Source organism: Schistocerca americana, chromosome 5, assembly GCF_021461395.2.
Source record: "Schistocerca americana isolate TAMUIC-IGC-003095 chromosome 5, iqSchAmer2.1, whole genome shotgun sequence".
In the NCBI taxonomy this organism is placed as follows: domain Eukaryota; kingdom Metazoa; phylum Arthropoda; class Insecta; order Orthoptera; family Acrididae; genus Schistocerca; species Schistocerca americana.
This window is the reverse complement of record NC_060123.1, coordinates 688,552,799-688,576,303: the sequence shown is the minus strand read 5'-3', so window position 1 is coordinate 688,576,303 and position 23,505 is coordinate 688,552,799. Positions and strand designations below refer to the sequence as shown.

Genomic DNA, 23,505 nt, shown 5'->3' with positions numbered 1-23,505 from the left:
CCCTTACCAAATGGTTCAAATGGCTCTGAGCACTATGGGACTTAAACATCTGTGGTCATCAGTGCCCTAGAACTTAGAACTACTTAAACCTAACTAACCTAAGGACATCACACACATCCATGCCCGAGGCAGGATTCGAACTTGCGACCGTAGCGGTCACGCGGTTCCAGACTGAAGCGCCTTGAACCTACGGCCACACCGGCCGGCCACCCTTACCAAGTTTTGTTATGTCGCACAACTCCTTGGTGTCGATTTTTTTTCCATCAGTGTATCTACTCATCGTGTACACAGTATGCACATGTGGTCAGATCATATATCTGAACGTTCCTTCTATTCTCATCGGTCGTCTCGTAGCTTCTGTGACGTCGCGCGAAATCCCAGTCAGGGCCACTCTCAGTGCCCACACACTTTGTGCAGTGTGCGCCGTGCAAGACAAACTACGCGACGCGTAGCTCCATAGATTTAATCGCAAAGGTTTATTGGCAGACCCGGATATATTCTCTACCACGTTACACATGTAAAACCAGTCCGAATAAGCGTCGCCAGCATTGCTTTCATCCGTAAGACAGCGATAAAAATTTTCACTCTTGCAAAGTCAATAAGCAAATGCCCTATAGGAATGTAACTGTTCGCAGGAAGAAAGCAAGAACCGACCGCTGGACTGGAGTGTGTTCACGGCTAACAGTTGAATACACTGCCCCGATTTCCACCAGTATACTAGAGCAACTATCAGGGATACAGTACAGTTTAAATACAACAGAGAAATAACGCAGAAAAGCTACACAAGCAACTCCCGTGTGCGAGGTCGCTAACGCACTGTTGTGCGGTGGCGCTCGTCTACGTGGTAAGGCGGTTCGAATCCTGATGTCGGAAAAAAAAAAAAAAAAATCAGTGCCAATATTTGGTCGACAAGGGGAGAAGAGTTGGTGGTGTAAAGTTCCACATCGCCAGACTTTGTGCCAATGCCCTGGTTTAAATACCAAACCTCTCCACAGCGTCTCATCAAGTAAGGGCATTGACACTGTTGGTGATAATCCGTCTGTCGGATGGCATCGTGGGGCTTGGTGGCTATTCGCCAGGTATAGGCTATGTGCCAGCACCGGGTTTCACCTTCTCCCTTCTCTCTTCATCATCATACAAGACAAAGATTCCACTCCACTCGACTACACACACATACAGCCGGCCGCTGTGGAAGAGCGGTTCTAGGCGCATCCGTCCGGAACCGCGTGCCTGCTACGGTCGCAGGTTCGAATCCTGCCTTGGGCATGGATGTGTGTGATGTCCTTAGGTTAGTTAGGTTTAAGTAGTTCTAAGTTTAGGGGACTGATGACCTCAGATGTTAAATCCCACAGTGCTTAGAGCAGGGGTCTCCAAAGTACGGGCCGCGGGCCGAAAACGGCCCGCGATGCCGGCAAACCGGACCGCGTTAGCTGGCCGGACATCCCCGGTGTCCGGCTCGTCAAATATTTGAGGTGGTGCTTGTACTGCCAAAAATTGAGTTTCGAGGCCTGTCGCGACCAATATCTACTCACGTGTCTGATGCAAGTCTTTCAAATGGACGGTACTTCGGCGACTAGCCTTAGTAATCAATCATTATGGAAGATGCTTCTTAAGCGAGGCTTTCTTTTGATTGCGTTGTAAAATACACATAGCAAGTAAATCGTATAAAATATTTTTATTTAAAGGCAATTTAAAGAAAATACAATACCTGGTGTACATAATGATATTGGATATTTTAGTTGTTGCTGATGTACAAAAATAACTGTAATTAATTTATATCTTGAAAACTCACAGTGTTAGAGTATTCACGTAAAAAATTTGACATCTTAGTGATAATTAGTGACTTTTATGTAGCTGTAACTTTCCTTTCATAATTACCTCCAGTTGTGGATCAAGTTTGCTGGTAGAGAAAATCATTAGAAACTGTGTGGATGGAAGACACTTATAAAATTCCAGTAATGTTGACTTTGAATGTTTTTCTTTAAAAAAGTCGCTACATTGCAAATCAATAATTTGAAACTGAAGTTCTGCGGGTAACGCTTCGATAACGACGTCAAAGGGATTTTGAAATATCTTGGTATCGTTTGAATTTGCATCGATTTCTGAAAAACGTGATTCAAAATTAATTTTTAAAGCTCCCAAAGCTTCAATTGCGAAAGTTACAAGAAACAGAATCTCATTTTGCTGACTGAATGTTTGGCATGTTTAAAATACGGTGAAAAAAGTGAAAAGTCGTGCTATACGTATTTCGATTTTCAGATTTTCCTTGTCTCTTCGAATTCAGACTTTGAATTGTCCCACACTTCGTCGACTCACCTACTAGTAGAGCGCATAAAACACTAAAAAACCCGCGAGACACTCGCAACGTGGACACACTCACGCAACAGAACTATCAAATATATGCTCTGGCTTTGCTACTCGCTACAAGACTGCACTAAACTTATTGTTGCGCCGTTTGAAATAACAATGCGTTGACGTACTCTACCTCTGTTACGTCTTGCAGTAATAGTGTTGCTAACAATGATTTTGAGATATCGTTAACTTTGCAGGACGCTTTCGTGAAGAATGTGCAGTGACATACTTTTTTTCGGTGAAATTCGCCAGAATAGAATACGCCAGAATTTCGGTCAGGTACGTCCACCAATCAAAATTATGTAATTAAATAAATATCATAGTTCGTTTCAGTGCTAGCTATTCGCACAACCTTAGATTTTTGCGATTTCATCTTTCCTTTAGCCTTACATTACGGTAATCATTGAGTGCTAGGGTGCTTTAATCCCACTAGGTAGATCTTGGCCCTTATGACTTCGTGGAGGAGTCAAAGTGGCCTGCGGACTAAAAAGTTTGGAGACCCCTGGCTTAGAGCCATTTGAACACACACACACACACACACACACACACACAATACATACAGTGATCAGCCAGAACATTACGACCACCTACCTAATAGCCTGTATGTCCACCTTCGGCTTGGATAACAGTGGCGACGCGTCGTGGTATGGAAGCAGTGAGACCGTGGTAGATCGCTGGATGGAGTTGTCACCAGACCTGCACACACAAGTTACTTAATCCTTAATCCCCGTAAATTCCGCGGGGGGGGGGGGGGGGGGGAGGGATGAGTTCTGACGCCACGTCCAGTCACATCCCAGATGTGTTTGATCGGGTTCAGATCTGGCGAGTTGGGGGCCCACATCATCAAGTGGAACGCGCCACTGTGTTCCTCGAACCACTCCATCACAACATGATTGTCAAGAAGGGGTGTACGTGGTCTGCAACCAGTGTAAGATACTCCTTGGCCGTTATGGTGCTTTGCGCGAGCTTCACGTGTCCCATAGAGTCCCACGTGGATGTTCCCCAGAGCATAATGGAGCCGCTGCCAGCTTGGCTCCGTCCTGTAATACAGGTGTCAAGGAGATGTCCCCCTGGAAAACGACGGATTCTCGCCATCCAATCGGCATGGTGTAGAAGGTATCGGGACTCGTCACACTGTTCACTGCTCTGCCACTGCGCCATCGTCCAGTGCCGATATCGTGGTGTTAATATTGGGACATGCATGGGTCGCCAGCTGCAGAGGACCATCGTTAGGAGTGTTCGGTTCACTGTGTGTCCAGAAAAGCTTGTACTTTGCCCAGCATTAAAGTCTGATGTTAGTTCCGCTACAAGGCGCCGCCTGTCCTGTTCTAGCATTCTGCCGAGCGTACGACGTCCGACATCTGTAATGAAGAGTTGCCTTCCAACCTCACGACGTCTGTACGTGGTTTCACCTTGGTTTCGCCACATCTTTAACACACTCACCACAGCACTCCTCGAACACCCGACAAGTCGTGCTGTTTTCGAAATGCTCGTGCCGAACCTCCAGGGCATCACAATCTGCCCTCGGTCGGACTAAAATAGGTCGCGCGCCTTCCCCATTCTACACACGGATAACATGCTCACTGATACTACATGTACTGTTCACATACTACATGTACTGTTCGCCAGGTGTCACTGCCATCGTCTGGTCGGGTTCATATCGATAGTAGATCGGTGGTCATAATGTTCTGGCTGATCAGTGGACATGCAGTATTACAGGTATTGTAATGGGACATGTTGTAAATAAATTAAAAAAAACAACACACTCAAATTTGCACGGAAACAAGCGACATTCATTGCTTCAGTGAAACTATTGCCAAGTCCACTTCGTTCAGTTAAACACTGCCGACCAGTTAGCTACTCAGCTCCAAATCCAAATTTTTTGTCTCTCTCTCTCTCTCTCTATCGAGCATCTGTACGATTGCTAAAGTGCAACACTTTTCTAGAAAAGTCAGAAAGGCTGAACTCGAAATTCGCTCAAGGGAACACACATTCGGATTGCTTCGATTTTCTGTACTACAAGAAAGAACTGGGTTGATCACAAAGGCTCGCCTACTCGAAACTTATGAAATACTCTAAGAGAACGCCAATCTTGCCCCAGAGAGCAGACGACTTTACTCGCCACGAGGGCTGGCGGCCTACCCCTCTAATTTGCGAGCGTCCAAAATGATTTCCGAAATTATTTGACGCATTCCATCTAATCAGAGTCGGGAGGAAAGTGTAGCCTTTTCATTGGCCATTTGCTGCTCCGAGTAATAGAGCTTTTGTGAGGTGCTGCTTCCGGAGGACTTTTACAAGTGTCTTTGCAATGGGTGCTGCAGAATACCCACCACCATGTTAAGCTACAACCGTTTAAGCCAGTCATGTAGGCTACGGCCAAAACTCATTTGGGAGGACTAGGGAAAGACCGACCCATAGCCACCAGGCTGGAGAAAACTTTGCGCCAGATACTGGCAGTGGTGGAAACAATGGCCACCTCACCAGTGCACAGACGTGGCCTGGAAATGATAAACCATTGGTAAGAAATGTAGTCACCACATTTGTAATTCTATGGATTTTCTTCAGAGACTACGAAATGTCGGGCTAAATAGTACGGATGTGCTCGTCAGTTTTGACGTGGTGTCATTATATACCAATGTAGCTTTAAAGGGCTCTTTATCTCTTATCAGCCAACATTTTGATAAGAACATCACGGCCTTATTTGAATATGTGCTTTTGTTATCTTACTTTCAATTTAATGGTGAATTTTACGAGCAGATTGATGGAGTTGCTATGGGAAGCCCTCTCTTCTCTCTGGTAGATAAATTGTTCATGGAAGACTTCGAGGACAAGGCACTGGACTCAGCAAGTTGTTCTGCTCCCGTGTAATCATACAAAAAAGTGTCTTTCTGTCCACATATACGCAATATGTTAAATTTATATATGTTGAACGTGAACTGCCAATCCGTGTACCAAGTGTCGATCCTCTGCATGTCTTCCTGTATTTCGTTAAAATTTATCTGCGTTGCGGTTTCTCTGCTTAGTACAGCATCACCGAGGAAAAGCCTAGTGGAACCCCAGAGGTCTCCCACTCGGTCATTTTTATATACTGTGAAAAGTAATGGTCCTATAACAATCCCTAGCGGCCGCCCGAAGTTACTTTCATTCTAAAGATTTATTTCCTGTGAGTATGACGTGATGTGTTCTGTATGCTAGACTCTTCAATCCAATCACAAGGCTGGTCTGTTATTCCACACGGTCTTATTTAGTTGATTAGGCGGCAGTGCGAAACTATATCGAATGCTTTACGGAAGTCAAGGAACTCGTCATGAACTGGGGCGCCAGTATGTGTTGATTTCTGGGTCTCGTGGGCGAACAGGGTGAACTGAGTTATCCAATATCGCTGTTTCCGACACATACGTTAACCTGCAGAGGTGGTTTTCGGTCTCCAGAAATTACATGATATGCAAGCATAAAACTTGTTCGCAAATTCTACAATAGGCAAAAGTCACAGATATGGATTTATAGCTTCGACCATCTGTTCGACGACACTTCTTGGAAACGGGAATGAGCTGCGCTTTTTTCCAACAGTTTGGAACATTTTGCTTCTCCAGTGCCCTACGGTAGTCTGCTACTAGAAGACGAGCGAGTTCTTTCGCATAATCTTTGTAGACTGGTATTGGTATCTCGTCAGGTACAGTGGCCTTTTCTCTGTTGAGCTATTTGCTTCTCTATCCTGTACCTGACGGCCTCAGCTTGCCAGGTGAAATAAATTAATAAGTTAATAAAAATAAATAAAACTACACTGACGTGTCTAATGCGTGAAACGCTTGCAGGTACGGTCGAAAAAGTAAAGTCCATAAAATAAATACCTTTCCTAAGACAAGGTGGCAGCTTGTCTCCAGTTCTCTTAAGCTGTGTGTTACAATAAATTGTAAGAATTTGGAAATAAAATTTAAAACAATATCACGTATCTCCAGTGAAACTGGGAAGTAAAAAACAGTGTATCGACATAAGCGTCTACAAGGGTAGGGTGTGGGGACCCCCACCAACCCCACCCCTCTGCCCCCGTCAACTCCCGCGAATCAGAGTACACAGTTTTTATTCATATATTAAGCGAATAACCGTCAATTCCGTGAAATATAATACGAATTTTTGTTTTAGTACTTACGGCATGACATGTCTCGAAACTGACCAACTCAGTTATTGGAAGTGAACTGCCAGGCATTTGCAGATGATTTTGTTGTACTGCCTGAAAATCTAGCAGATGCAGAAATACAAGACAGTCTCTAGGAAGAGACAGACAGTAAAGCTGATTTAGGAATCTCTGTAGCGGAAAACAAATTTATTAAAAACATAAAAAAGGCATCGCTACCAGAATTTTTACAGACAGGCCGTGGTCAGTCAGAATGGTTCAAATATCAGGAAGAGATGAGTCAAGAAAATGGGTTATTTTTCATAAATGAAAGAGGGTACAAAACGTATAGAGCGTAACGATCACAAAAAAATAAATTATTTGCAATAAAAAGTTCGTATCAAGAAAGGCAAAGAATCCGGAATGTCTCTACGCAAGTGAATGCCTATCGCTCAGATATAAATTAGACAGAAATAGAGGAAGAATCATGACGAATAATTTAGATCTAATAAGAATCGTGGAAAACGGGCAACAAAAAGCTAAGAAAAATAACAGAAACAAGACTGACATTAGTTGGACTTTATACAGTGTGAATGACAATAGACTGACAAAACATTATTTTGAACTATCACTGGGAAAAGAAATTAACAAGCAACCAAGTCACAGCAGCTAAAAATATTGAGAGATACACGAAATATAAGAAGAAGCAGATATTTTAGAGAGGAAAATGTTAGGTGTAGAAGGAGACCGAGGCAGGAGCAGTCAGACAACGAATGCGAAGTGCTCTGAAGAATGGAAAACAGAGATGTGGTGAAAGGGTGTAAGACTCTGGAAGGAAAATAGGACAAAAGAGAAGCGACTGGAACTTTCACGTGGGCCATTGTTCGCCAACACGGAATAAATAAATAAATATCCAGTCGACTGTTGCATACGTCCCATAGTTTCACTAAGTTACACCAATAGAATGTTTGACTCTACTGGTGAGTTACATGGTAAGAAGCTTGCTTTGATCTGTATTGTATAAATGAAATATTTTCGAAATATGGCTGTCAATGAACAATACTTGAAGTTTTCTGATCAAGGCTTCAGACAAGAGTAATCATATTAGTCATATTATCATTTGACACAGTTTAACTTAGATCCGTATAGACGTTTGTTACCGTATTACTTATTCATTCAAACCTCTGACGCTTCAGGTATTTATATTTTGGCTAACATAGATAAATGACCTAACCTTCTCTACATGAAACAGTATCTCCCTTGCTGCATACTCATTTTATAAAAATGCCTGTTTACATACCAATCAGTTACATTCCGGGCGATCCATTCGTCCACTTCCAATATTCCACACTCTCGACCAACCTGCATCTAAATACTTATTTGGGCCGTGTTGTTTGACACGGATCCCCTTTTACAGACTTATCCTAAAAATTAATGACCGTATACCTATCCTTACCACAACAAATGTGTATCTACTGAATAACACCAAGTCGCCACCAATTCCAGTTACTTACAAAACAGTGTTAAGTTTCATTTAGTAGAACGTAGGTAAAGTGTCTTAGAGAAAACCTAGGACATCATTCACTTCAAGAGAGTAGGACAATACCTGTTCACTTTTATTTTGCCTTAGTTCATCCATAATTTTAAAGCATTCAGCGGTACCTAACTGAAATAGTAATAAATATGACCCCATATAAAGAATTTTAATTTCGATGCATGGTGTTCACTTTTTTTTCTGTACCTGGTGAACGTGTTTTTTAACACCACGGTGTGAACACAGTCGTTTAATCTTCTTGGTAGCTGAATATGCTAGCAAATAACTGATTTAGATCTGAACTGCCCCCATCCATTCTGGTGGTTCGTTGTTTGTGTAAGGTGTCATAGCAAGCGTAATATGTCATGTTCAGTGTATTGTGTAACCATTTTGGTTACTGTCAATCTAATTTTATTGATACACCTGCATGATACCCTGCATGGCGTGTGGAATTCAGTAGTCTCGTCATCGCTTACATCACCGAATTAACGTCTTCGTAGCACGTCAACAAAACTTTACTTGCTGCTGCGAGAAATAACTTGCACCGCATCTCTTGTTGTAGTTTTTCTCATTTTCGTTATTATGCTTGTTATTAAATTGAAAATATGAAGTGTTTGTATTTGGGTAAACTTTTGTCCAGCAAAATAACATAAAAATATGGCTCTGCCCCATACTTCTACTTGCATAATATTGTGGCTACAAATTACTCCATACATTTCATCAACATAACAATTTTCAGAGGGTACTGTACTGTAATAAACTTCATAAGTCCGAGCTACTTCAGCCACCTGGGATGTGTCATTCCTCACCTGCCTCTTTACTGCGTTTAATTCCTTTTCCGTTTTTCCTGTCTCATCATTAAGATGAGTTTAGACATTTTCTTGTCGTTTATGCACATCTTGTGTCAAGACTTTCAGGATTTGTCCTAATTCATCTATAACAGCTTGTGCTGAAGTGCTGATTATACTACCGTACAATACAGTCTGACGGATCTATTACTTATTGTGAAGCAGCTTAGTTGTAAACAGTTCACAGATAGTATTGGCGCGCCGCTCAACGTCATAAAATACTTCTGTGTGAAACAAATCCAAGACACTACTGAAACTGCTTGTGCTTAGAAACGTTAACTGCCGTCTTGCGGTTCTTTTGAAAAACGCGTTGTGGCTACGTACTAAATAAAAAAATATATATACAGCTAATTTTTCGAAATTTAAGTCTCAACTAAGAAGATTTTACTGCTACCGAAGCCCGGACTAGTACTACGGCTGAATGAGCAATGTATATTGGCTTACCTTATGTTGTAGACATTAGCAATGACGTCTTCACAACAATTTATGAGTTATAATTTCACCTTTTTCGTGCCTTTTTCTTGATTTTATTGTTTTAACATGAATTTAGTTTTCTTTTTAAAATATATTTTTCACCCTTTCAGAACTCACAGATCAGATTAACTTCACACGTACGAGTCATCGGTAGATAGAAACACACACTTTTGAATCAAAATTACATATACGTCATATTAATGAACTATTTCAACTGTCCTACGAGCGGTCGCCAGTTTAACACTACTGGAGAGTTAAACTCACGCTGAATAGAATATCTTCAATTTGAATGAAATATTTTACGTTTCTGGAGTAACTGACTTGGTTCCTTATTTTAGCCACTGTGCCAGCTTCGAATATCTAAAGTGAACCAGTAATGATGGGTAAACAGACATTGCCCAAATTGGTTATTCGCCTTCACACCATCAGATTTACCCGCATTTCCACTGTAAAACATGTCAGTAACGTGGGTATTAGTTGCACAAAATTAAAGAGTATGGCACAATGTTTGAACAAAAATGAATAATTATTGTCACTTAAAGAAACTTCCATTGACGCAGGCCTCTTAACAGATCGCCTCTAGGAGGAGAAAAGGTGAAGATGGAAATGACAAGTGAAGTGTGTCTGACAAAAGACGGATATTGCTTCACAAAACTAAGTCATTTACTGAACTGATTACCGAGCGAGGTGACACAGAGGTTAGCACACTGGAGTCGTATTCTGGAGGACGACGGTTCAAACCCGCCTCCGGCAAACCTGATTCAACTTATCCATGATTTCCCTAAATCGCTTCAGGCAAATGCCAGGATTGTTCCTTTGAAAGGGCACGGCCGACTTCCTTCCCCATCCTTCCCTAATCCGTTGGGACCGATGACCTCGCCGTTTGGTCCCCTCACCCAAATCAATCAACCAAACAACCAATCTGAACTGATTACTCAAGACTTTACGCATTATGACTGTATGTGTCATATACGTGAGTCTTTTCCTCATCATAAATAAGACGCTTTATAGTCAGTCAAAAAAAATTTTTTTTTGCACTAAAAAGTAGTTTTTTCAAAGAAAGGAAAAAAGAAAAAAGGAAATTACTAATATATTGTTGTATACACTACTGGCCATTAAAACTGCTACACCACGAAGATGATGCGCTACAGAGGCGAAATTTAACCGACAGGAAGAAGATGCTGTGATATGCAAATGATTAGCTTTTCAGAGCATTCACACAAGGTTGGCGCCGGTGGCAACACCTAAAACGTGCTGACATGAGGAAAGTTTCCGACCGATTTCTCATACACAAACAGCAGTTGACCGGCGTTGCCTGGCGAAACGTTGTTGTGATGCCTCGTGTAAGGAGGAGAAATGCGTACCATCACGTTTCCTACTTTGATAAAGGTCGGATTGTAGCCTATCGCGATTGCGGTTTATCGTATCGCGACATTGCTGCTCGTGTTGGTCGAGATCCAATGACTGTCAGCAGAATATGGAATCGGTAAGTTCAGGAGGGTAATACGGAACGCCATGCTAGATGCCAACGGCCTCGTAGCACTAGCAGTCGAGATGATAGGCATCTTATCCGCATGGCTGTAACAGATCGTGCAGCCACGTCTCGATCCCTGGGTCAACAGATGGGGACGTTTGCAAGACAACAACCATCTGCACGAACAGTTCGACGAGGTTTGCAGCAGCATGGACTATCAGCTCGGAGACCGTGGCTGCAGTTACCCTTGACGATACATCATAGACAGGAGCGCCTGCGATGGTGTACTCAACGATAAACCTGGGTGCACAAATGGAAAAACGTCATTTTTTCGGATGAATCCAGATTCTGTTTACAGCATCATGATGGTCGCATCCGTGTTTGGCGACATCGCGGTGAACGCACATTGGAAGCGTGTATTCGTCATCGCCATATTGGCGTATCACCCGGCGTGATGGTATGGGGTGCCATTGGCTACACGTCTCGGTCACCTCTTGTTCGCATTGACGGCACATAGAACAGTGGACGTTACATTTCAGATGTGTTACGACCTGTGGCTCAGGATAATGCACGACTGCAAGTTGCAGGTCCTGTACGGGCCTTTCTGGATACAGAAAATGTTCGACTGCTCCCCTGACGAGCACATTCTCCAGATCTCTCACCAATTGAAAACGTATGGTCAGTGGTGGCCGAGCAACTGGCTCGTGACAATACGCCAGTCACTACCCTTGATGAAGTGTGTTATCGTGTTGAAGCTGCATGGGCAGCTGTACCTCTACACGCCATACAAGCTCTGTTTGACTCAGTGCCCAGGCGTATCAAGGCCGGTATTACGGCCAGAGGTGGTTGATCTGGGTACTGATTTCGCAGGATCTATGCACCAAATTGCGTGAAAATGTAATCACATGTCAGATCTAGTGTAATATATTTGTCCAATGGATACCCGTTTATCATCTGCATTTCTTCTTGGTGCAGCAATTTTAATGGCCAGTATTGTATGACAGCATGTTTTCTTTAATAAGACCGCGACCGACTGCTAAAATACGCAGACTCTCGACTATAGGTATAAGGTAAATGACGTTTTGGATTGTCTCCCGCAGTACCTTAGTGAGCAGACCTTTGTTGTACCTATAACACTGATTCTACTCAACTTCGGGTGTGAAGAAGTGTTCCACTAATGATGCTGTTGCTGTTGTAGGAAATTCAGAAATTCATGGACGGCAGCCCGGCGGGCGTGGTGTACTTCAGTCTCGGCAGCAAGATCCGTGCGGATTGGTTCTCCTCGGAGAAGTTGCGGGCGGTGCTGGACACGTTCTCCAGGCTGGAGCAGCGCGTGCTCTGGAAGGTGGACGCCTCCGGCCTGCCGCCGCTGCCGGACGTCAAATCGACCACGTGGCTGCCGCAGAATGACGTGCTCAGTGAGTCAGCTGCTTATCTGCGCTACACGATATCAGGGCTGCCTTCTAAGTTCTTATCCTAAATAATGAAGTAAGAACATTACTGGTATACACTGATGAGCCTCAACATTATGACCAGCAGCTTAATAGCTTGTTTGGCGGTCTTTGGGACGAACTACTGATTCTGTGTATCAAAGATCCAACAACTGATATGTTTGTGGAGATATTCGGCATTAGATGTCTACGGACGGGTCACGTAATTTGCGTAAATAATGGACTGCTGATTTGTGAACGCGGTGATGGCGCCCCAATAGCGACCCACATGGATCCCATGGGATTTACATCAGGCGAATTTGGTCGCCAATACATAAATAGGAGTTCTCTACGATGCTCCCCAACCACTGTAGCACTGTGGCTTCGAGGCTTGGACAATTACATTGCATCAACCTCGGGGAAGACATCAAGCACGAAGGGATGCAGATGATTCACGGCTATCAGCGTGTTTTTGATTACTACCACATCTCGCATACAAGAGCAGGGGAATGTCTCCCAAAGCGTAATAGTGCTACCACCAGCCTGCGTCCGTGGCGCGCTGTGCGTTTCGAGCCAGCATTCGCATTGCTAACTGCGTTTGTGGAGACGACCATCGAGTTAGTGTAGCAAAAATGTGATTCACCCAAAGAGCCAATACGTTTCCATTGATCGACCGTCGAACCCCAATGGTCCCGTGCCCACTGCAATGGCCAACATGTGAATAGGTAGGAATGGTCTGCTGTGGAGCTCCGTGTTCAACAAAGAACGATGAACGGCGTGCTCCGAAATATTTGTTTGTGCACCAGCATTGTGACCTTTCGGCAGAGACGCCACAGATCACCATCTGTGCTACTTTACAGAGCTAGCAATCTTCCGAACTCCACATGCTGTGAAGAGTTGTGGACGTCAAAACCATTTACCGGCTAGTTCTAGTTTCACTGTCCTTCTACCTCTTTCTGTAGATGCTCACGACAGAAGCCATGACCATTATACCAGCTTCGCCGTTTACTAGATACTCGTTCACAGGATTTGCGTAATAATAATCTGCCGTTTGTCAAAATCGCTTATGTCAGTGTATTTCCCCATTTGCAGCCCATATCTTCGCTAGGGTGATTCCCCCTCCCCCACCCCCCACCCCCGTCCGTGTCGGCTCCGTCTACACACTTCTGTTACCGTGTCACGTGCCTACAACGCCACCAGGCGGCATCCATTGTCTCTATGCAGTGGCCGGAATGTTATCAGTGTAAATAATTTTATTTTAAAAACTGAATTACACAGTATTAGCTTTCCGCAATCATATTTATTTTATAGTTCGTTCTGGACATGCTTTTGCCTTTCTAGAACATCGTTAGACAGCTTAAAAGTAAACGGACAGTCCACACAACATCAGTTAGAATTAATAGCTGTAAACAGACTGTTTTTCGAAAGATATGTGATCTTATATCACTATGTATCTGTACGTAATATATAGGCATACTAAAACACACAAAAAAACTACAAGCAAACAAATCTTATGGCATATTATACTCGAAGATTGAAAGTATGAGAATGTACATGCCGCAACAGTAGATAAGGGAATATTTGGGCTCAGACTACTCTGTTATATGGATAGTATGGGCAAACTGTGGCCAAAAAGGGAGGCAGGAGTCAAAGGGGAGGAAGGATCAGTACAGTGTGGGGAGTCGCGAACGGCTATACTATTTATGATAAGCATGTTGTCTTATGATAGGGAAAATATTAAGTGGCTGCTACTACTTTAGCAAGGATGAATAACGGAACTGTACTTGAACATGGAGGATTAAGTCATGGGTCTGTCACTGTTCTTTATTGATAGCCAGAGTGTGAGATAATGTTAGTTTTCTACCTTTATTTGGTCTATGGAGAACATAACATTTATATCATAAAAATAACATTCATCCGAGACATACTCAGCAAAGGTGGAATCTTTATTTTTCAGTCTCCAGCTCCTTTCATGTTCAATCAGTTCAATCAGTTATAGCCCTAACTGACTGACATACATATAATTTGCCGCACAAATTGAAGGATAATCTGTGGATTCCACTTTGTTCTGAAGTTGGATTTTTTTTTTTTTTTTTCACAGAGTATGGGCAACAGTATTTTTCGTACAGAAATCTGCTGTCTAGTTCCTGGATTTTAGTTTACAGCTAAGTGCTGTCTCTTCCTTCTACTTACTGCGTTATGTGTTAGGGTAGGACTATAAAACTTATTACCGGTTTATTCTTAAATAGTCTGAAGATGGTCTAAAAAGTTGAACGCAGTTTCCCAGCCATAAAATAAATATTATTGTGGAATATAAATACTGTGTTCAAAATGGTTCAAATGGCTCTGAGCACTATGGGACTCAACTTCTGAGGTCATTAGTCCCCTAGAACTTAGAACTAGTTAAACCTAACTAACCTAAGGACATCACACACATCCATGCCCGAGGCAGAATTCGAACCTGCGACCGTAGCGGTCTCGCGGTTCCAGACTGCAGCGCCTAGAAGCGCACGGCCACTTCGACCGGCAAAATACTGAGTTCTTCCGCTTTCAGTATATCTACGTTTCTCTGATTACCAATAGAATACTGCGTAAACTATTTCATTGTTTCGCCTAAAAATTTGCCTTTGAAACCTATGTACTTCTCCGTGCGGTGGAACCTATTCTGGCAACATTTCTTCCACTGTCATGTTGGTACCTAAAAACCAAAGAGCTTCTCGCGATCATGAAAATCATTATCCGCATAGTGTTTTGTCTTACATTACAGAACGAAAAGAAGTCATTAGGGGATAAATCAGGGCCGCACGGGCAATGAGACGTTAGTTCGATGTTTTCCTCCGTCAAATAAGCAGATCGTGCCGTCTGACACCTGTAATTGTCAATATGAAGTATGAAGCGTAGTGTCTCAGGTTGTTTTTCCTGGTTTCATTATTGTTGTAAACAAGTTGTTGTATAGCATTCAGCACCGGCTGTTCTTTGATCCTCTACGGGATATCCAAAGTAACTAAACAAACAGACAAACATTTCTCTTGAAAGTGCTTCAAAAACAAACCACTTTTGTTCTCTTCGGTTCATCTTGGAACACACCTGTTCAGTTAAGTATTCCTTAGTGTCCGGCTCGGATGACTATATACTCTCCGATCAACAGTGTCCGGACAGCCCTGTGTACTGCGGAATTGATCACCAGATGACGCGAGGAGCGGACTCACCAGTATGAAAGGAGGCGGGGACAGTTTGTTATGTTATCAGTAAACAGCAGAGTGGGTCGGTCAATCGAGCTCAGAGGCGACGTCCACCTTCGAAGTCAGAGTTACAAATTTTCATCCTTCTAAAGATCACCAAACCGACTGCTGGTGGTGTGATTGTGAAGAGTAAACGTGAAAGGACAGCCACAGCTGAACCAAGATGAAGCAGGCCTCATGTACTGACGGTTAGGCTGTCTCTGAGCACTATGGGACTTAACATCCGAGGTCATCAGTCCCCTAGAACTGCACATCGAGTGCCGCTTAGCATTGACCACATAATTTTTTTAATGAGGAACTGAAGCCCTTCTTTTGAACTCCCTATGCACAGTCATTGTGGTAGCTGGACTACTGGTACGAGTGAATCCTTTCGTTGATTCCATGCGATTTTTTACAGTTCCTCTCAGCAATGGTCGACGCTCCCTAACCGTCAGCCGCCCGGTGTGGCCGAGTGGTTCAAGGCGCTTCAGTCTGGAACCGCGCGACCGCTACGGTCGCAGGTTCGAATCCTGCCTCGGGCAGGAATGTGGGTGATGTCCTTAGGTTAGTTAGGTTTAAGTAGTTCTCAGTTCTAGGGGACTGATGACCACAGATGTTAAGTCCAACAGGGCTTAGAGCCATTTGATAGTGGTAATATCCTATGCGATATTTGAACCATTTTTAAATTTTATTTAGTTTCAGATTTCCAGATTTGTAGTCTACGTTACATGTGATAATGTGACTAGCGAACATTAGAAATACCGCGAACATAGAAGTGCTCGAGATGCTCAGTTTGGCTGCCTAACATAATAGCCAATAGGAATTCAGCATTTCCCGCGCTTTTGACTATGATGTATGAGTCAAAATAGTCGTTCGGGAGCCGTCTTCTGGTAGACACCTATGTTAAATCGCGCTAATCTAATTTGTTTTAAAATGAAGAACTCCTCGCTTTTGATCGTTTCTCGGGTAGTTAATGAAAAGTGACTGCAGTGTTGAGTATTTTCTGAAAGTTTAGGCTTCGTGAATAGCTTCGTTTACGGGATATTCGCTTGTGAAGATTTCGTGTCGTCCATAAACTTCACGTGGCGTGTTTCGTGCAGATTACGAGACATTATGGCGAGCAGTTTTGTACAAGAAGACTGCTGAACGACGAACTCTGTTAAGTCGCAAATACTCGTGGGTCAGTGACTGTTTAGGATGTTTAAAATATCGGGTCGGACTGAATATCTTGTATCTGCTTTTGGGTGTGGACTTGTTAAAGAGACAGTGAGTAACATTCCATAATTGGAGTCGGGGTATTAAATACGGACTTGATAGCCATTTTCCTTGTTTTAAGGACAATAAACTAACTAAAAGGAAATTTTAGACTCAATTATTCAAAATGACAGCCACAATCGCATTATTTATTTTGTCGCCAACTGGTTTGAACCCACGATGGGGTCATCTTCTGGGCAGTTTACACCATTTGGTCGCTCGCTGGAGTCGTCACCCTGCGTGTGCACGGTTGGTAACCAAACTGTCCTGAAGATGACCCCCATCGTGTGTTGAAACCGGTTGGCGACAAAATAAATAATGCGATTGTGGGTGTCATTTTGAATAATTGATGATAAGTAAACCAATCGCTGTTATCTCCACGCAACTATGTTGTCTAAAAAAAAGAAAATTTAGACATTTTTTAAAACGAGTCATGCAAGAATCCCGAACAGTGGATTATTTATCTAACTTTCACCTACTGCCCATGGACTGGAGTTATGTGGCCTATACATGGATGGTATTTTGTCGTATTTTGTCAATGCTGCTTTTGTCGGCCAAACCAATATCCAGCATCACACAGTGAAGGGACAGACAACCTGAAGCCTGTCCAGGTAGGTGGACAGATTGTTTAAAGGATGGTGAGAGAGCAACCCGCCTCGCCGCAAGACCTGTCGCTTGTCACGTGTTGTTTATAATGAAACAAATAAAGTGAAAGTGACAAGTAACCAGCGATGTGCTGCCCCTGTGTTCCAGACCACCCTAAGACGCGTGTGTTCATCACTCACGGCGGTCAGATGAGCATGGTGGAGGCGACGATGGCCGCCGTGCCGGTGCTGGCCATCCCGTTCGGCGGTGACCAGGTGGCCAATGCGGCGAGGGCGGCCAGGAGGGGCACCGGCCTCCTGCTGGAGTACCAGGACCTCACGCACGACACGTTCAGCTCCGCCCTGGACGCGCTGCTCAACGATGCCAGGTACATCAGCGCGCCAACGGCTCCTAAGCGGCTACGGTTGACAGTGCGGTAATGCACGTCTGCTGCGTTTCTGACGAACAGTCCATCTTTGTGTTTGCCTCCGAAGAGTATACGGCCACGTTCCCTTGCAGTTACGCGTGTAAATTTCATTTATTTAGCGTATGGCTCATAACATTACAGTAAAAAATTACAGAAACAACATGATTAAAAAAAAAAAAGAATCACATATGTATAAACAGAGCAGTAAATAACAGTTTGTATATAAGGACACCACCAATTGTAAATTTACGCTCACAGAAGAGCAATCACAAACGTCCAGCTTAGATAATATATAGTCGATTGCCTGTTGGGTCGCCATTAGGAAATCCGGTGGGTCGCCCTCATATGCCCTTAGTGGACATTCCTGCACGATGTGTTTGACCGTCTGTCTCTCAGCGCCACAGTCGCAAGCGGCCGAAGGAAGTTTACCCCATCTGTGTAAGGAGACGGCACATCTCCCACAGTTGGTTCTGATGCGATTAAGAGTTGACCAAACTTTGCGAGGGCAATCAAATCCTTTTATACTGTGGCAGATTACTGCTGTTCTGCTCTCCCATTCGTCTTTCCATCGGTCATTTATTTTTGTTGTGTACATAGTTCCGCGTAGTCAGCGCGTAGACAACTTTCCCACTAGAGCGCGCCCCGCTAAGCACAACAGCGCAGGCGCAGCGCTCGTCCGTCTCCGCACTACGAGATGGCACTGTCTTAGAGACGGACCAAATTCTGCTTCCGCCGATCCGTGTATTAATATGTAACGCAGCCAATGAGATTGCTGCTAACGTAGAACTTTTTCCCCTCGCGGATCACACTCGCGCAGTGATACCTGAACGCGCGAGGTATTATAACGAGCGTACAGACCTCCGATTAGGCAGTCTGCATCAGTCTGTATCAGTCTGCATTTGTCTGTACCAGTCTATAGTCAAGTTTCAGTCTGCGCCTAATAAGATTATCATATTCCTGTACATAGCCATGAAGAGAAATGTATAGACACTTTGTCAAGTATCAGAGATATGTGAGAACAAGATTAACGTACCAAGACCAAAGGAACTTCAGATTGTCAATTGTAAATAGCATCCAGAATCAAGTTAAGTAGTTTCATGCTTTTAATTATTTTAATAAATGTGTGTGAAAATTAGTCAAGTTATTATATTGCTGACACTCGCCTACTTCGTTAGAGCGACAAGTCAAATAATCTGATGGTGTGCGTACCGAAGGTCTTACAGTACGCACACCACAATTTTAAAGTTGGTTTGGTGTAGCGCCTGTGCGGTCTTTAGTGGAGGATGCCTAGACCGGAGTCGGTTTCCTTGGATGTCGTGAGTATTTTCATGGATTTGTAATTGAGGATTGGTCATGATTTTTTGAAATTCTCTAACCAGAGCGTGTTCTCGGCGCAGGTTAGGAGGGGCTATGTTACTGAGAACGGGCAGCCGCACTGTAGGAGTTGGCCTGATTGTGCCTGATATAACACGCGTTGTTGCATTAAGTTGGCTATCTACCATGTGCGTGTGTTTGCTGTTGAGCCGCACTGAGGCACAGTATTCTGCCACTGGATACACCAAGCCAAGTGCGGATGCTCTTAAGGTAGATGCTGTGGAGCCCCAGTGGTGCCACAGAGCTTCTGCAATATGTTGTTGCGTGTTTTAAGTTTCGCTGCAGTTTTCGTCAGGTGTTCTTTGAATGTTAGTGTCCTATCTAGGGTAACCCCAAGGTACTTTGTGTGTTTGTTGTGATTTAGTATTTTCCCGTCTAGATATACATGTAGTTCTCTGTTGGCCATTTTATTGTTCAAATGGCAGATACTTCCGTCTTTGTAGCACTAGGTTGTAGCCTCCATTTTCTAAAGTACTCGCTGAGAATCCTTAGGTCACTCGTAAGGATATCTTCGGCAGTCTCTACGTTTCTGTGGGCTGTTGCCAGAGCCCAGTCGTCAGCATAACCAAATTTGCGCGATCTGATTGCAGGCATGTCAGCGATGTAAAGGCTGAAAAGAAGGGGCGCAAGAACAGAGCCTTGTGGGAGTCCATTATTGAGTTTCATCTGTTTACTTCTTTCATTCCCCATTATTACTTGGAAGGTTCTATTTGACAACATATCATCAATGAGGTTGGTTATCTTCTTGCAGGGGACGGCACAGATTAATTTGTACACGAGTCCCTGTTTCCAAGCTGTATCATAGGCTGCTCTTAGATCTATGAATGCTACAGCTACTTTATGTTTCTTCTGCAACCCCGCCTCTATATATGTTGTCAGTGATGGACTTGATCTGCACAGCAGCGATAGGGACGGAATCCTGCTTGTTCGATAGGGATTTTTTGTTAGTATAGTTTGGCCTATTCTGTTGAGGAGCAGTCTTTCTAGTAATTTATAGACCATACCGAGAAGGGCAATGGAGCGGTAACTCTCTGGTCTATCGCCTGGTTTACCACGTTTCAGGACTGCGATGATCTTTGCTCGTTTAAGTGAGGGAGGAATGTTACCCACTTGGAGAATGTCCGTAAAGAACTTAGCCAGCCATTGTTTTGTGTAGGCTCCGACATCTTTGAGGAACTCAGGGTGGATACCATCGAAACGCGGAGCTTTGCCTGGTTCAACCTTCTTCAGGGCGTTGGTAACCTCCTCGATACGAATATCTGATGAATATTCTGAGTCCATTGCGCGGGTCCTTTTTAATGTTTTTCAGTCCTTCTTCACTTTTGTTGTGTGCTTTCTATCTCGTGGGGCTCTAGACGCAGAAACTATGCGGGATGCAACCTTGTTGGAAGATATTTCGTCCTTTTTATGTTCCGGTGGATTTGCGCCTCCAAGTTTACGCAGTAGGGACCAGGCTTGTCGGCTTGACTTTGAACAGTCAACGCGTGTAAAGCCGTCGGCACACGGACAGTGCATCCGAACGTTGAGCGTTGAGCGTGCCGAGTTTATGACATCATAGCGTGGAATAGCACTTTCGGGAGTCTTTCAGAACGTGCAGAGCAATATCTGGCATGTCAGATATTCTGAGCGTGCGTCTGAGCGTTGACCAATGAGATGGCACAACCCCACCTATGTCACACGCACGCCGTCTCCCTTCAGTACAGAGTTGTAAGGCACCATATTGGCATTCATTTCAACCCTATATGTATATATGCCGTTTCTGAGCACCAGCTAATTGAGACTCACTGGAAAACCCGTTGTTAGTTGTGTGATTCGTTCCAATAAAATTATGAGAAACATCATATTCGTGGCAAAAGAATTATTGTAGCTTGCGTATTATGAGAGTAGGCTATTTGAAGGCAGCGACACACTGAAGATCCACCCAAAACGCATTCTTCTTGGTTAATTTGTTATAATTAAATTTCAGTTAGTAACATATCTACGATTAAGGTTTTCAGCAAGGGGTAATATAATATCTTTAATTACTAGGTCTATGTTGTTGGTTTAGCAAGCCGGCACGGTAACTCAGCGTCTAAGGTCGGAGGGTTAGCTACCCTCTGTAATAAAAAAACTGAGTTAATGAATCAACGACGAACTGAAACGGGTGTCTTGCGACGTCCGCCACGAGCAGATGTAACGAACGAACCCGAATAAAATAAGATTAAAAAAAAAGCATAATGAGTAGCGTCACTGTCCTATACTGCAATGTCTTTTAGGGCGGTGGTTCACTTCCAAATTTTTTTCCTAACATTCGCGTTTTTATTAGGTTCTGATTCTTTACTATTAGTTTAGTATAAGTATATACTATAATATTTGATGTTATGTAAATACACTCCTGGAAATTGAAATAAGAACACCGTGAATTCATTGTCCCAGGAAGGGGAAACTTTATTGACACATTCCTGGGGTCAGATACATCACATGATCACACTGACAGAACCACAGGCACATAGACACAGGCAACAGAGCATGCACAATGTCGGCACTAGTACAGTGTATATCCACCTTTCGCAGCAATGCAGGCTGCTATTCTCCCATGGAGACGATCGTAGAGATGCTGGATGTAGTCCTGTGGAACGGCTTGCCATGCCATTTCCACCTGGCGCCTCAGTTGGACCAGCGTTCGTGCTGGACGTGCAGACCGCGTGAGACGACGCTACATCCAGTCCCAAACATGCTCAATGGGGGACAGATCCGGAGATCTTGCTGGCCAGGGTAGTTGACTTACACCTTCTAGAGCACGTTGGGTGGCACGGGATACATGCGGACGTGCATTGTCCTGTTGGAACAGCAAGTTCCCTTGCCGGTCTAGGAATGGTAGAACGATGGGTTCGATGACGGTTTGGATGTACCGTGCACTATTCAGTGTCCCCTCGACGATCACCAGTGGTGTACGGCCAGTGTAGGAGATCGCTCCCCACACCATGATGCCGGGTGTTGGCCCTGTGTGCCTCGGTCGTATGCAGTCCTGATTGTGGCGCTCACCTGCACGGCGCCAAACACGCATACGACCATCATTGGCACCAAGGCAGAAGCGACTCTCATCGCTGAAGACGACACGTCTCCATTCGTCCCTCCATTCACGCCTGTCGCGACACCACTGGAGGCGGGCTGCACGATGTTGGGGCGTGAGCGGATGACGGCCTAACGGTGTGCGGGACCGTAGCCCAGCTTCATGGAGACGGTTGCGAATGGTCCTCGCCGACACTCCAGGAGCAACAGTGTCCCTAATTTGCTGGGAAGTGGCGGTGCGGTCCCCTACGGCACTGCGTAGGATCCTACGGTCTTGGCGTGCATCCGTGCGTCGCTGCGGTCCGGTCCCAGGTCGACGGGCACGTGCACCTTCCGCCGACCACTGGCAACAACATCGATGTACTGTGGAGACCTCACGCCCCACGTGTTGAGCAATTCGGCGGTATGTCCACCTGGCCTCCCGCATGCCCACTATACGCCCTCGCTCAAAGTCCGTCAACTGCACATACGGTTCACGTCCACGCTGTGGCGGCATGCTACCAGTGTTAAAGACTGCGATGGAGCTCCGTATGCCACGGCAAACTGGCTGACACTGACGGCGGCGGTGCACAAATGCTGCGCAGCTAGCGCCATTCGACGGCCAACACCGCGGTTCCTGGTGTGTCCGCTGTGCCGTGCCTGTGATCATTGCTTGTACAGCCCTCTCGCAGTGTCAGGAGCAAGTATGGTGTGTCTGACACACCGGTGTCAATGTGTTCTTTTTTCCATTTCCAGGAGTGTATAAGTTTGAGGGGTGACTTTGTTCGATAGGCTTAATCGACAGGACAGCTTGCGCTACTTGTATAAAGATATTTTGCTCCTTTTTCTTTTACGCTGTGTAATTCACATGTTGCAAAGATTCTGCTACTGGGTAGGAACAGTGATCAAGTAAGACTGACCTTGGGGTTTTACTAAAATGTGGGAATGATGAAATAATGTTTATCTTATGCGGAGAAGTATTCCAAATTTGTACCTGTTTGTAATTGAACTTTTATAAGCCTCTGTCCTTATTAATTGGACATGGTACTTTCCTTTTCGTGGACAATGGAGGAAATGTGTGTTTTAACAGAGCTAACGTGAGAATTTTACGCGCCCCCGTTGAGTAAACAGTGTGATTTACGAACTAGAAACATCCCTCAACTGCCGCTGGAGTGCGTTGCGATCGCGTATATTACGTTGGAACCCACGTGCCGTATGCACAAGTCGCATCCTTCCTCAGCGTTCAGCAGCACTTTGAACTTGGCACGCTCAACGTAAACGTTCGACAGCACGGTCCGTGTGCCGACAGCACCCCAAGCGTAAACGTTCGGAACTACAAAAATTGAACACATCGGCCGATTACACGATACCACGATACACGTGGGATG

The 23,505-nt window shown here is 44.4% G+C and overlaps 1 protein-coding gene across 1 annotated transcript in view; it reads left to right on the top strand.

The window, feature by feature from the left end:
- The window catches only part of LOC124616117 (UDP-glycosyltransferase UGT5-like), a 180,014-nt gene that overhangs the window by 114,204 nt on the left and 42,305 nt on the right, over positions 1–23,505 (top strand). Inside the window, exons 5-6 of the mRNA XM_047144381.1 lie at positions 11,995–12,214; positions 17,455–17,674. Coding sequence (XP_047000337.1) covers positions 11,995–12,214; positions 17,455–17,674 — 440 coding nt within the window. The remainder of the gene's footprint in view (positions 1–11,994; positions 12,215–17,454; positions 17,675–23,505) is intronic.